The 14,441-nt window shown below is 39.9% G+C and overlaps 1 protein-coding gene and 1 long non-coding RNA gene across 3 annotated transcripts in view; both read right to left on the reverse strand.

The window, feature by feature from the left end:
- Nucleotides 1-1,539, reverse strand: part of LOC146455095 (uncharacterized) — a 65,323-nt gene extending 63,784 nt beyond the window's left edge. Inside the window, exon 1 of the long non-coding RNA XR_014859117.1 lies at nt 1,282-1,539. This is a non-coding gene — a long non-coding RNA (uncharacterized LOC146455095). The remainder of the gene's footprint in view (nt 1-1,281) is intronic.
- A 2,004-nt stretch (nt 1,540-3,543) lies between these two features.
- LOC146455104 (beta-1,4-N-acetylgalactosaminyltransferase 3-like) lies at nt 3,544-13,772 on the reverse strand. Of its 2 annotated transcripts, XM_085094788.1 has the most exons (4): nt 13,409-13,772; nt 12,308-13,260; nt 4,828-5,344; nt 3,544-3,970 (listed from the first exon to the last, which is right to left on the reverse strand). In XM_085094788.1, the coding sequence occupies exons 2-4, from the start codon at nt 13,255-13,257 to the stop codon at nt 3,686-3,688; spliced, it is 1,752 nt and encodes a 583-aa protein (XP_084950914.1). In that variant the 5' UTR covers nt 13,258-13,260; nt 13,409-13,772; the 3' UTR covers nt 3,544-3,685. The 2 variants fall into 2 exon arrangements, with proteins under 2 accessions (XP_084950914.1, XP_084950913.1); XM_085094787.1 differs by having other exon boundaries at nt 12,308-13,772.
- Nucleotides 13,773-14,441: the final 669 nt, after the last annotated feature.

Genomic DNA, 14,441 nt, shown 5'->3' on the forward strand with positions numbered 1-14,441 from the left:
AATTCTATTAAGTAGGGATTCAAAATGGTCTCGGTTAAAAAGTTCAGAAAGTTGTTGTTTATTAAATGTAACAATCACCTCGCATTACATTCCGTTCTTGAAAGTAGATGCATAAATAGAAAGTGACTTAGTTGGGATCGCGAAAATTACATTTTCCCAAAGAGTGACTAAGATGGGGTCTATAACTGGCCACAAAATAGACTATAATGGGGCAGGGGCTCTGAGAGCCCAGCGGCACATACCCAGCAAAACTTAACCCAAGTACCCCCCCCCCCCCCCCCGGGGGTTGTAAACGGTCTCCCCAAATGAAAGCTGCTGTCAAATATTCGAAGTTGCATGTAACAAGCACCGCAGCGCTTTCCTAAGTAACTACGTTACTCAAAGTATATAAATTTAGGCATGACTTTATTTGTCCACTGTGGAACGAGAAAATTAAATTTAAGCGTTAGCGACCTTTGCGAATTAGGGAAAATCTTTATCTTATCGTTGACGATTTTTCAATGTCTGTCAATCTTTGAAAAATAAAAGTGTTAAAGGCAAACGATCACAAAAAATCGTCAAGATTCTTGAAGATCATGACAAACTCTAAATCAGATTTCTGATTGTAAACTGGAACTCCTCTAATGAATTATTACGACAATCCCAAAAATAGGCACTCGAAGGAGTGCATGTGGTTTCAGCTACCAGAATGAAAAGTTATTACCTGTGTTCGAGTTACCCTTAAAAAGGTCATTGTAAGAAAATGAAAGAGGATCTCTTCAAAGATCAATAAATTATATGTGAGCGTTACATTTACTGTAGGATTTTTGTCTGCTTTATTAACTCCCTTTTTGTGCATTTATGAAAAATTTGCAAATGTGACGAGAGGATTTATAGATATTCAGTTTAATTTGCCTTGCTGATAAAAATATAAAAACCAACGTAGAAAATATTAAGTTCCTTAGTTTCAAGTTCAATAAACTGTAAACATAAGCTGTTGTATTCATTTAGGACCATTTAGGCGTAAACGGTTCCCATAAGATCATAACTGTAATTGAGCGTTGAAGTGTTATTGTAACCTGCGCTAGCCTTTTGTAAAACTGTTATCCACCTGTGTAACTTTTGAAATTAATTAATGTTTCAGGATAAGCTGAGGTTTTATCCAATAGACTTTCAGAAATGATTGTTTTATTCTGTAATCTGTAAGCTTAGGCTTAAATACGAGTCCTTTGTAAGATTTTCCTTTTTTGCATCCTTGGTTATATCTTTGGTTATAGTTGACCCATAGTTTTGGTATCAAACCCTACGTTGGAGCCAAGTTCTGTGTGGTTTTACTGTCTCAGAGAAATTCGCTTGCCGTAAGAGATCTCGGTCCTTCCCGCAGCCAGCGAGTGTTCCCCAGGAGAAAGGCCTTTACCCAAGTGATTTTAAAGAGTTACCCCGTCCGTCCGTGATTCCATTTTGTGAAGGCAAAACCTATTTTCACACAAAGCTGGGGTGTTACTTCAGTAGGTGTATGTTATAATGTTAGCGGGGTTGCAAATTTGTAGGGAGGTTATTTTCCGAGTGAAAAAGGGGGATTTTTAGACTGCCATTATATGGTATCTCTCTTACGATCACACAAGTTTTGTGTATAACTATATATGCGTTATTGACCAAGTGTGAGCGAAGCTCAAGTCCTCCAGGTAGTTTTCAAACTATGATCTGTAGCAAAGTCAGCGACCAAAGGAATTCTAAACATGCGGTCGATTTTAAGGCAGCCAATCAATGCTTGGGGCCTGTGCAACGATTGTAGAATATTGCAGTAAAAAAGTAATGTTGTATAAAATTGAGAGGGGTAAATGAACAGCTCTAGGCAGTGCCAAAATTGTGCAGCGTAATTTGATCGTGTTGTCATATGGGTGAATTTGGTATGCGCTGGAGGATTCGGTTTGTTTGCTGTTATTTCAAAATCCAAAAATGTTTGTCTGTTTGCAAAAACAAAGAAATAATTGTCAAGTTTGTTAGAAATTATCATCCCAGTGCAATAAAACTGTCGATTAGTGCCTCTGGCCAGAGACAGAGTAGGTCGGAATGGATTGAAACTTGAAAAATGTTAGGCTAATATTTTTCAAGTTCTCGCATTTTTGTTTCCAAAATGCGCTAGAACAGATCACGAGTTGTTCATTTCAAGAATTGAGTTGATTTCTTTCCTCTCGTCATTCTAGAATTATTTGGCAGCTGATTGAAGGTCATATTTCATCATTTTTAACAAAAGATATCAAAAAACCCATGATACTTCCCCTTTAATACACAGGGGACAGTAACAGATATGGTTTGGCTCTCCCATGGTTTACATAAGATCGCATGGTGAAGAAATTCCGTGAATCAAGACACACAGATAAACAGACAATAAGCTTTCTTAATTGAAAAAAATTTATTCAGACAGACTTGTGTTCACCCTTAAAAAGCAAATACTAGTAAGTTCAATTTGCGCCTCGAATGAAGCTACATGAAGGAGACCGATCCAAGTACACTGCGAGTCACTAAAGGCTGGCTCTCATATAATCGTTACGATCGCTGCAAAATGCGACCAGCGATCCCAGCGATGATAACGATAGTAACGATTGCTTTGATTCTCATATGATCGCTACGATCGCTAACAAGTCTCTGAGCAGGACGCTCGCGCGCGCTCCTGTAGCAGCGTGTGTTGAATTATGGGATACAAAGTCCAATGTTGTAATGACTTATGGGATATTTCCAGTCGCTACGATTACTACGATCGCAGAAACCAATTCTCATATGGTCGTTTTGATCGCCATGATCGCTACGACCGCGCATGCGTATGCGAGTAAAGAGTCGTTGCTTCTTTACTGGCCTTAAACATATTTTATTTTTAAGTCTTGTTTTTTTTTTTTTTTTACATAAAACCTGTTAAAAATGGCTAAAAGATAAATTAAATTAAAAATGCTTATTGGTAAAAATTGTTAATTAAAAATCCCTCTTATCCCGCATCGGCGTTCTTTGTAGCCGCCATGGCGAAAATCTGTCCCACGTATCTCGATTTGTTTTGAATACTAACTTAACAATGAACAACATACAACAAATTATTATTCCACTATTATGTCAATTCACTAAATAAGCTCAAGAGAACGCGCAAAATATAGGACCGTAATTCACTGTAGTGTCCTGGTTTGACCGGTTTACAACAGAGCGAATACGGACAAAGACATTTCACTGGCTTTCTGTGTTGTTTACGTCATTCGCACGCGCCGAAACCGATGGAGAGATACATAAGGTCGGGTGTATTTCAACACTCTTTCTAGAAAAGAAAAGCTAAAATAACAAAATCTTTTTATAGCGGAGTAATAGATCTCTTATTCGATGGTTTTACATATAATGCCCGCGGACATTTTGCTCATTGCTCGTATTTTTCGTCGCCCCTTCGGGGCTCGGAAAAATACTACTTCACTGGCAAAATATCCGTGCGTATTCTGATATGTAAAACCGGTACCATCGAATAAGATATATATATCCCCTTCTAAGTTAATATAGATAATCAAACTCCTTTTACAAAACAAAATCCCGATGTATGCCTTGGCTCTTGAGAGATTGAACAACGAGACGAACCAGTAACTCAATAAACGGAGGTTCCGACGGTATACGAAACTGAGGACGGGGCGCTTAAGGCGTGCCGTTGGCATTCTTTAATAACCTCATGGATAATTCACCATAGTCCATCCTTTGAATGATGATAGTGATACACGTGCGTTGTGCGCATGCGTTCAAACTCCAGTCCCGTTCCAAACAACGAATCCATTAGTAGCCAGTCCTCGCCTCCCCACGTGTTTTTATGAATGGGAAATCCCCCTGCTCGGTCCCAGTCAGATTTGTACAATCCTATTAACCCGTAGCCGTACACCTGCCAAATTCCCTCCAAATTTGCTGGGTTTGCGCCACATTCCATCTGAACAATGATTGGTGTGTAGACCATACGGCCTTCAATACAGTGCTGCAACGTGAAATAGAACAAAGGTTAGGGTTAAATCCGTGAGCCCCCAAATTAATCATCACACATTCTACGCAGGATTTTAATCGTATTTCTTGTGGGTGTTTTGTTGTTTACACCCTTACGGGAACGTGATTTGTATTGCAAAAGTTACCCATGTAATCTTGTTTCAAACTCCCTGATGAAGTCTGTAGTTATCAGACGAAGCTGATCGTTGCTGGGTTCTGCTCTCTAGTACCTTGTTAAAAAATTGTTAAAAAAATTATCCGTGTCCACACTAAAACGATAGAAAACGCTGATCATTTTCATCAGAAACGAACTCTAGAGTGAAGACATTTTTTCTGGAAATGTGGCAAAGCACTAACATAGAAACGTTGTAACGCGGTTACTCAGGGCGTATCAACATATTTGAACGTTTTAGCGTGAAGAGGAAAAGCCTGCGAAAATGATAATGTGTAAATGTAAAACGAAAACGGGGGCTTCGAAAACGAATCCGTGTCATGTCCACGGAGCTGAACTCATTCTTTTGCTGGGTCACACCCTATTAAAGAGGTCAGTAACGCTACTATCGGGGGTGGGGGGGGGGGGGGGGGGTGTCGAAAGTATTTCGCGTTTGCTTTGGTTTTGCTTTACTGCGTTCTATGATTGGTTGGAAAAGTTCGCGCAAGCCAAACCAAAACCAACCGTGACTTGGTCGCACGCGTTTTCCCGCGCTTGGCGCCGGCTACATGAATTTGCTTCGGATCCTGATTGGTTCATTGCACTGTTTACATCTGCTGTGCTTGGTCAGAGAAATTACTTTGGTTTGGTTTTACGACACTCAGTAGAACCACTCTATAGCAACTTGTAAGACAACTTACTTTTCTAATCATATTGATAAAAGGACTTGCGATATCCAGATGAAGATCCATCATGAATATGATACTTTGCGGGTCTTTCACTAGGTTTATAGCCTCGCTAAATGACCTCGTCCTTGAATACGCACCACTTTGCCTCAGTAACATGTAGTTTGTCAAGGAACTCTGTTTTAAAACTTCTTCCAAGTTGATGTCAGGACTGTTGTAATCAAATATTATTACATGAAGATTGGGGTCGTTTGTTTTTGCGAAGATACTTTCTGCGTTTTTTATAAAATGGTGCACCCATCGTCCCAGATTTTTAGCCGTAGCTACGAGATAAACAGGGGCTGTTGCGTTCCACTGAAAGTCCTTTGGATAATAGAGTTGCTTTGTCCCTTTCGGCATGAACACGTATTCAGATAGCATGACGGACTTGTTGTTTGGTAAATCGTGCAGTTCCGCCTCAATCAGGTATCTATTTCCCCTGTTCTCGTCGGTCTTCCGTTCAACGTTTCTAACTTCCTTTAGTTCAAATTTTCTAAAAGAGAAGGATGATAAGGAATTCGTTAAATAAAGCCAAAAAATACTGCGAAAGCCGCTGTTAAGCTCTCCTTGAAGAGGCTACGTCATGGGCATGTTTTCGAGTCAAATTAAACCCGCTAAAATGTGCGCAAACATCTTTCGTCTCCTTTACTTCACGCGGTACAGGGGCGCCAAATGTTGTCTCCTCTGTTCATAAATACTTTCATGGTCATATTTTCGTAAGCTAACGCACAGTATGAACTTTTCTTTATGCAATTTAAGCAGTTGCGAAAAGAAAGCCTGAAATGAAAATATTAAGGCTTGAACCCGTTGAAGTCCGAATTTTTTCAGGCTTTCTTTGCGCAACCGCTTAAGTTGCGTACTGACTGCGAGGATCGTTCTTCTATCTTTCACCTGCAGTTCAAATATAGTTTTCATATATTCATGTTCACAGAATGATTTGTTCGGATATTTGAGCTGAAAATTTTAGTCGCCAGTGTTTTAGGAAACGCAATCTTATTTCCCGAATTTACGAGCACTTGTCGGCTTTACTCCGCATTTTTATCGAGATATTTGCCCCTCCGAAACGAAAGGAATTAGTTTCCAGTGATACGAAATTTTGTGTTGACATTTTGCCGGAGAAAACCCGAATTTTTGAGGTGATCTGAAAATTAAAAGCCTGTTCCAAACATCGCGCTACTGCCGTACCGAACTAAATTAAAGAATAGTTCGGCAGGCTGAATTAAGGCCCCGTTTATATGGAGAAAAGTTGTCCAGGGAAAGAGGGTCACCCTCCCAGCCGAGTCAACTTCAGCGAGCGTTTATATGAGAAAAAAGTTTATCCCTTTGCCCGAGCCAACAGCGCTCGCGCATGCTCTGATTGTCTCGCCTTGACGGGGTAGACCTGGCTAGGCAAAGCAAAGTGTTTATATGGAGAAAAGTTAACCCGGCTAGGAGGGTGACCCTACCATCGAAAAAAGGTGACCCGGCTAGGCGGGTCACCCTTCCAGCCGAGCCAACTTTTTGTTTCTCATGTAAACAGTTCGCCAAGTTTTTGTAAGGAAATGTAGGAAAGTTGGCTCGCCCAGGGTAGCTCGGGTAGGCAAGTGACCCTTCTACTCGGGACAAATTTGCTCCATATAAACGGGGCCTAAGTTCGGCACGACTATTTAGCACGGCAGGCGCTGTCGTGCCGCACGGCAGTAGCGTGACTTGGTTTCAAACAGCGTGCTATTGCCGTGCCAAACTAAATTCACAAATTATTTTAATGTATTTTGGGTTAATTTGCTCAGTACGCATTTCTATATTTTAGAATTTGACGCGACTGAATTAAATTCGACGTTTGAAACCACTGCCGTGCCACTGCCGGGTCAAATTAATTTAAGTTCGGCACGGCAGTAGCACGACGTTTATAACAGGCCTCAAGGTCTTCAACACACCCCGGGCAACACACATACATTACAATGACTGTACAGGTTAAGCTTTTTAAATGAATTATCTTTTCAGTCTGAAATGTCAGCCGTCTCCTCCCCCTAACCCATAGGGGCCGCGCCCCCTGTGTGTTAGGGGGAGGAGACGGCTGACATTTCAGACTAATAGGCTATTTCCGAGTTGCTGCGAACCTCATTATGAAAGCGAGGCTAAGTGCAAAAGCTTTTCATACGAAAATTAGTTTTGTTTGCATATGAATGAAAACTAATTTTCATAACAGAAACTTTGCACGTAGCCTCTCTTTCATAATGAGGTTCATAGCAACTTGGAAATGGAAATTAGGAAATATATAGTTGTGCTCGAGACGTGAACACAACCAAAAATGCTGCCGTGACCGCAATGTGACCCGTGACCGAAGAACGGCAACAGCCAGGTCCAGACTACTCTGCGCGCTTTCTTGTTTTCATACCGTGTAGGTACGAAAATTTTGCGGGAGTTTTATTTTGCGATTGGCGATTTTTTGTGGATTGCGGGAACAAATTTTTGCGGTTCGATATGACTGAAATTTCTGCTGGGGACTAATTTTTGCGATGCTCTATTTAAGCGGCAGAATATTTAAGTGAAAAAACCTTAATGTATTTTCAGCTTTTAAAGAAACCTTAATATTTTCATTTTTTATTGCACGGTATGTTGAGTCACAGTTCACTCTATATATCAGAGACATGTCACTGTAATATGTACCTTACTGCGCAAAGGGACTGAACAACAACAAAACAAAACAAAAAGCCTACCCTCACCATGCACAGCCAACCACTGTTTCGTTAATACGATTTGCCACGACTGGTATTACAGTACCGGTATATTGTTTAATAAGAAAGCAGTATCAGAATGTTTGAATTGCCGTAGCTGAAACCTTTCTAGGCATACAGAGGCGCTTTCGAGTGAAACATGTAGCTAGTATACAAGTTTGAGACCTAACTGGGAGCGGCCGGCTAAAATGCAAAACTATGCCCTACTGTAACGCAATGAGACAGGCTCGGTCGATATAAATAAAAACACTCTTGTTCAGTTGAACTTCTGCACTTCTGTGCAGGCCGCCGCAGAAGGGCCACTAGAACATGGTTGGTCTGCTGCACGATTCGAGTCTGTGCGTTCCTTCAGATGATCCATTCGTGCCAATCTAATGTACTGAATTGCTTTACTTTTGACAGCTCTAGTTACTTTTTTCAATGGAAAATCATGTTAATTGCGTTCGACGAAGGAAGAACGTTTCCTAATCTTCTGGGTTGCCTGTTATCGCGTAGGTTCCCTGTGCAAGCAAGCGAAAGCCCACCCGTGTTTTTTCGTTCCATCCATGGTTCACCTTTTCGGCGCCACTGATTTTGAATGACGTCAAAATTTGGTTGCGCAAAGCATTCTGCCTCGGACTGACTCGCTCGTGCTTCGCTGGAGTTTGTGTAAAGCGGCCAACAGACTGTGTTCGCCTCACAACTCAAGTTTAGAGGTTTTGTTTCTTTCACTCTTCGACGAACAAGGACATATACGGGATGATTTGCGATGAACAATACGGTAGCACACAGTTTTTCTCTCTCTGAACTCATGAGGTTTCTATAATACTTTTTTATGCTTGTACATGTACAAGGGTTTCAATATGCTATAAATTTATAGATCGGAACATTCAAAATGTTTATCGCTTCATAGCGGTGGGATTTTCGCGTAGAGGAAGCTTACATCCAAAATGTTTATTGCTTCATAGCAGCGAAGTTTTCGCGTAGAGTATCAAAAATATCTTTCCTGTTGCAAGTAAAGAGTAGTAGCAAGTAAAAGCAAATAGTGCACCGTCTCAGTAACATTTTCATCTCTCTGAATTCTTGAGGTTTTGAGCAATAGATTTTTATACTTGTGTCTGAGATCAAGACTGTCAATATGCTAATTAGATCCCAACCTGAAAGATGTTTATCGCTTCCTAGAGGCGGAAATTTCGCGTAAAGTATAAAAAATACCTTTCTAGTAGCTAATAAATAGTAAGATAGGCCTTATCACGGTTTTCGACGCCATTTTGACGAGTAGGCAAACAGGCTTGAAATAACAGTGTTTGTATGGAAATCCGATGTCAAATAATTTTCATAACATATCGCTTCTGAAAATTTCATGAATTGGAAACGTTTGGCACTAGGAAGAGGATTTTAAGAAAAAAAATTGAGGGATGTAGCTGTGACAGAAAGTGTCCAGTCGTGTTTTGAACTTTCCATACATTTCCCTGTATTTTTTCCCGCGAACTATTTTTAGCAGCAGTTCACGGCTGGTTCGCTATACAGACAAATGTATGGAAAGTTCAAAACACGACTGGACGCTTTCTGTTACAGCTACATCCCTCAAATTTTGTTCTTAAAAATCCTTTTTCTAGTGCCAAAAGTTTCCAATTCATGAATTTTTCAGAAGCGATGTTTTATGAAAATTATTTGACATCGGATTTCCATACAAACACTGTTATTTCAAGCCTGTTTGCCTACCCGTCAAAATGGCGTCGAAAACCGTGATAAGGCCTATTTAGTAGCAAATGGACATATATAGTCGATCGCCTGCAGTAGTATTTTTATTTCCAGTGTGTTAGATTTTTATGCTTGTACACGCGCATTTAGACTACGAGTAGTCCCCCATTTTTCCTCGGGGACGCGAGCGCGCGCGAAAATCACCCCACGCGAGAACACACTATCCCTGAGGAAAAATGGGGGACTACTCGTAGTCTAACGCGCAGTTGGTTATCTGAGATCAAGACTTTCAATACCTAATTAGATCCCCACATTCAAAATGTTTATTCCTTCATAGCAGCAGGATTTTCGCGTAGCGTATAAGAAATACCTTAAAGTCTTGCTGTTAGTATAAAATAGTAGTAGCAAGTCGGTAGAAATAAAAGTATACCGTGTTGTGTACGTTCTTCAATGATTAAAGACGTTACGAAAATATTTTGCAAATGTCATGCAGCCTTAATTATAATTTTTCTCTGTCAGATCTGTCACGTACTCGGGTTTGCCCCTAATCTCGTAGCTTCAGGGTGAAAGAGTGAAATAATCCCTCGTGCTCCAGATGTTTCTTCACCCTCAAAAATAAGATTTTTATTTGCCCATTAACTTTGCTCTATTCAGGCTGGGTAACCAGCAGTAAAACTGTGGTTATTAATTTGGAAAGGAAACTTCAAATATTCTGTGAAGATGATGATTATTGCAAATAAAGAAAAGTTGCATAAAGAGTAAAACGAACGAAATAAGTCAAATTAAAACGAACAGGAAAGCGCCCACCATACCTAAGTTTTGTCCTATGTAAGGAATCGAACGCACTCCAATAATCTGTGATTACTTCTAGTATTATTATTTTTTGTCCACTGTACATCGCCCAGTGGCACAAGTCTATTAAAACCGAAAAAAAAAAAAAAAAAAACAAAGTCTGTTAAAACCGGAGTTTTTAATTTGACTGAAGGGAGTTAATTTTTGCAGGTGTTCAGTTTTTCTGTGGGAGCAAATTTTTGCGGATGGAGGTCAATCCGTAGTTTCTGCTACAGTAGGCCACATTTGTGGAACAGCCTTCCATCTAACGTCAGAGCCATGCATTAGATCTTTTACTAATTGCCCCCGCAGGGTTTTGGCCCAGACGGCCAAAACCCGAGGAGGCACATTAGGACTCCCCGCGTATAGGGTATAGAATTTCGGTGTGTCGAGAAAAAATCTCGATTTTGGAGAAAACGGTTCGCAAAGGATTGCCCAAAAAGTTCGCAAAGGATTGCCGAATCTTCGCTGGGGGTGAATGAGGATTTGAATAAACAAGCGAAGAATGCTGGGAACGGAGTCTTCACCACAAGGTTTGCCAGTGCTGAAGGTAAGTCATAAGTGCTTATAGCTTTATAGATCATTCGGTTAAAGTCAAAATTGTGGAAACAAGCATCGCTCATCGAGGTCTTTGAAGAGTAGACTCGCACAAATTTATATATTGTTCATCGATCTTTGACCGTAAGACACGGTCACACCGGTCAGTGTAAAATGCAGACTGCAGACTGCAGACTGGGGGTAAAATGCAGACTCGGGGTAAAATGCAGACTAAATTATAAAGACTATCTTTTTAAAGTTACAGTCAATCCAGGTCATGCGTAAACAGTAATTCCAAGAATGAAATGAACATTCGAATTACTCTTTGTAATGTCCGACGTGTGAATGAAATGTTGGACATCTCTCTGGAAATCGTTCCGAAAAAGACGCATTAACTGAAAAAAAGATTCAAAATACTTGGGAAACAATTGTTATTCTTGAAATATTCAATTTTGCAATGTAAAGAAAAATTCATAGCTTTATACTGTCAATAAGCTAGGGAAATTTATACGGGAACTCTGAAATCTCGTTGACGATTTTGAAAACTGACATGTAAATTTCAAAACTCCGTTCAAATTTCAAAAATATCATTCACGCGTGACCTGGGTTGACTGTAAAACACTCGAAGTGATTTTGGTCTGTATAGAAAGCTAATAAGTAAGTGTAGAATTCCAAAAAGATATATGTAGCGTTGTTAGCGAAAAAGGAATTTGAGGCTTGCGAAAAGAACTTAGGATTTCATTGCGTGACTTTTGGGGACGGCGCCCTACTTGTTCCAATACTTTCAAAAATTATTTCTCCAAGAATTCGCTTCGAAATAAAGAGAAAAACCGCTCAACAAGATATTTAAATGTTTTAGTTTTGAAAAAAAAATGCATTTGACGATGTGCTTTCGAAATATATCGGTGAATTTAAAGTGCGCGGATGGATGTACCGTCCGCCTTGAATTAATTACGTTGTAAACAAACCGAGTACAGAAAACTCAAAAATTCGTATCTCGGTAAATATATGTCCTATCGAGCTCATTTTTGTCTCTATAGAAAGCTGAGTAAATGTAGAATTCAAATATGAAAAGATTTCTGTTGCGCAGATAACGAGGAAGGAATTTAGCGCTTGCGAAAAAATCGTAGAAAATGAAAACAGTTCTCACGGTTTAAAATGAATGAACACTTTCCGGGATACAACCTGCCCAACCGAACAAAATTTAATTTTATTTAGTCTGCATTTTACCCCTCGTCTGCAGTGTTCAGTCTGCATTTTACGCAAAAAACAACATACCCTGTACAAAGCATCACACCATAAAAAAAAAAAGCGGGGGCAGCTTTAGTGAGAACTATTACTAGTTTTAGAAATGAGATAGATCGCCAATTGTCCTCCTCGACCCTAATAACGGCTGCGAAGGAGACTAACTCCCACACGGCAAACATGTAAATCAGTTTTAATTTTAAATTTTTATCTTGTAACTGACGTTTTTACCGTGTCTAAATAAAGTTTATGTATGTATGTATGTATGTATGTATGTATGTAATCCGCAAAATCTGCAAAAATTAGAATCCGCAAATTTTTCATGCTTGGCGCGAGTCACCATTAAAACGTTGGTTTCAACGTGACAACTCTAGCGTGTCGGCAGCACATGAGAACAGCCAGCTTAAAACTGAGTGAAATATGTTTTAATAATTCATACTTACCCTGGGTTTGCCTTCTTGAGCGACGACATGAAAAGATCAACAACTTCAAACGCTTCCGCTTCGTCCAGCGGAAAAATCCAGTTTTTCTGATCTCGAAGGTTTGGATGCTCGGGAAAAGGAAAAATAAACGTATGAACAACGTGATAGGTGACAGCATCATACGTTGGCACTTGGTGATTCACCGTATAGCTGGGAATGTATTCATAATACGGCAATACATCTTTTATATCGTCGTGTGCTATGTAAATTATCTCCCTTCTACTGTTGAAATACGGCTTTTGATGCCTTCTTGAAGCGCACGCAGGAGAAACCGGCAACTGATCATCGTAGATTTTTAAATCATCTTTCAAACCATTGCAGTTAGAAGATAGAACACTTCCGTTGATGATTTCAAACATGGAATTTGTCGGCGATTTCCACAGAACTTGTAATTTGTTTACTTTGTGTACACAGGTTGCCACGACTTCAATATAATACGTCTCTCCCGCTTTCAAATCAATACCACTTGACAATTGAGAATCCATCTTTGCCGGCGTTACGTTTTCACTACGGTATACAATCCTTGTACTTAACCGCTTCTCGTTTTCACTGAGCCAGATTTCTGCAGAGCAAAATTTAACCATGAAAATATACAAACCCGATTCCTTCGGGGTGATAAATCCAAAAAGTCGAAATCCGTCCGCCTTCGTTTCTTTGTCATGAGCGTCAACCATTGTCATGTTTATGCAGCTCCTTTTGTCCGGCGCTTTCGGGAACATGGGATAATTACACAGAGTGTTTAAATCTTTCGCGCAAGTTTCAAACCAAAGATGTAAGTTCAAAGTTCCAGACGTCCTGGGCATTGCCGTTCTAACGGGCACGCTCGTCGATAATGGAGTTGAAGACAGAGAGGGCCTTCTTTTGAAAATCAATTTTAAGCTTGCACGGTTTGTAAAAGTTAAATAAAACATGATCTGTGAAAACACAAGTAATAGTATTCCGACCTTGATAGCTAGCTTCTGTTTCCAGAAAAAGGCGAAAGGCGAGGATAAACATTGAGATGCAGTCATATTAATAGGTCGGAATCGTATAGTAGGTTAGCCAGTATCGAGTAACATTTACCTTCTTATATCTTAATACGTTTTATCCATATCTTCTTAAAAGCAAATAACAAGAAAAGGTTGTCAAGGTCACCCACAAATGAACGCTGGTGATAAGTTTACATGGCTCATTCTTTTGAGAGCGAAATCGTTTCCAAGACAGCCGTGGTACCACGGTTTCGTTTGGCGTTCGATCTCCTCCGTTGCATCGAACTTTCAGGAGCTCTTAATGAATTGTAAGGCAGTTCAGACGTCCGTACGTATTTGTGATGTATTTGTGTGTTGAAGAACTCAATACAAACTCAGTCTTCGGGTCCAGTTTGTATCCATTTCTTCGTGAGAATGTTCCGTGAGAATTCTAATTTTCACGGGCGCCATATTGCTATTTATACTTGCTCCTGATTGGTCAGAATCGAAGTGTTTGCGAAGTACACTTGTGGAATGCGGACTGCGGACTGGGTATGAAGCATGGACTGGGGACCAGGGACTGGGTATAGATAAAATAATGAGGATCGACCCTGTAAACATAAAATATTGCTTTATCTCGGCAAAGCACCTGGATTTTCAAATACGTCGCGCTGCTTATCGGTTTCAACGCCATTTAACATTTTCAAGAGCAAAGAAAATGTTGAATCAATGTTAATGAAAGTTCAAACCAATTTAAATTTGATTCACTGGCACACTTTCAACAAGCCTACAGCATTTTTTTACGCTTTCAACAATGTAGAACGACCTGTTCAAACGCTCCCGACATGTTGGCATGTCAACATGAAGGCATGTTGAAGGAAATGGTCTCTTAATTAAAAATATTTCCATGGCTTCGGCAGAGATACGTTGTCAGTGATAAGAAACCGTTGGTATGGAAACGATTTATCGGTGATCTGTTCTCTCTGTGGAAAAGACGAAATCAACATATTTATTGAACAAGCATTTTACAGACATCATCCCACCATAAAATTTAAGGCCGAGATTTCTGACAAAGAAATAACTTTTCTAACCCCTTAGACAAAGGGCGTGTCTTAAAATTTGAGAGATTCTCTTTTAAGGAGTTCGCT

This window comes from Pavona decussata, unplaced genomic scaffold, assembly GCF_977016875.1.
Source record: "Pavona decussata unplaced genomic scaffold, jaPavDecu1.1 SCAFFOLD_286, whole genome shotgun sequence".
NCBI lineage: Eukaryota > Metazoa > Cnidaria > Anthozoa > Scleractinia > Agariciidae > Pavona > Pavona decussata.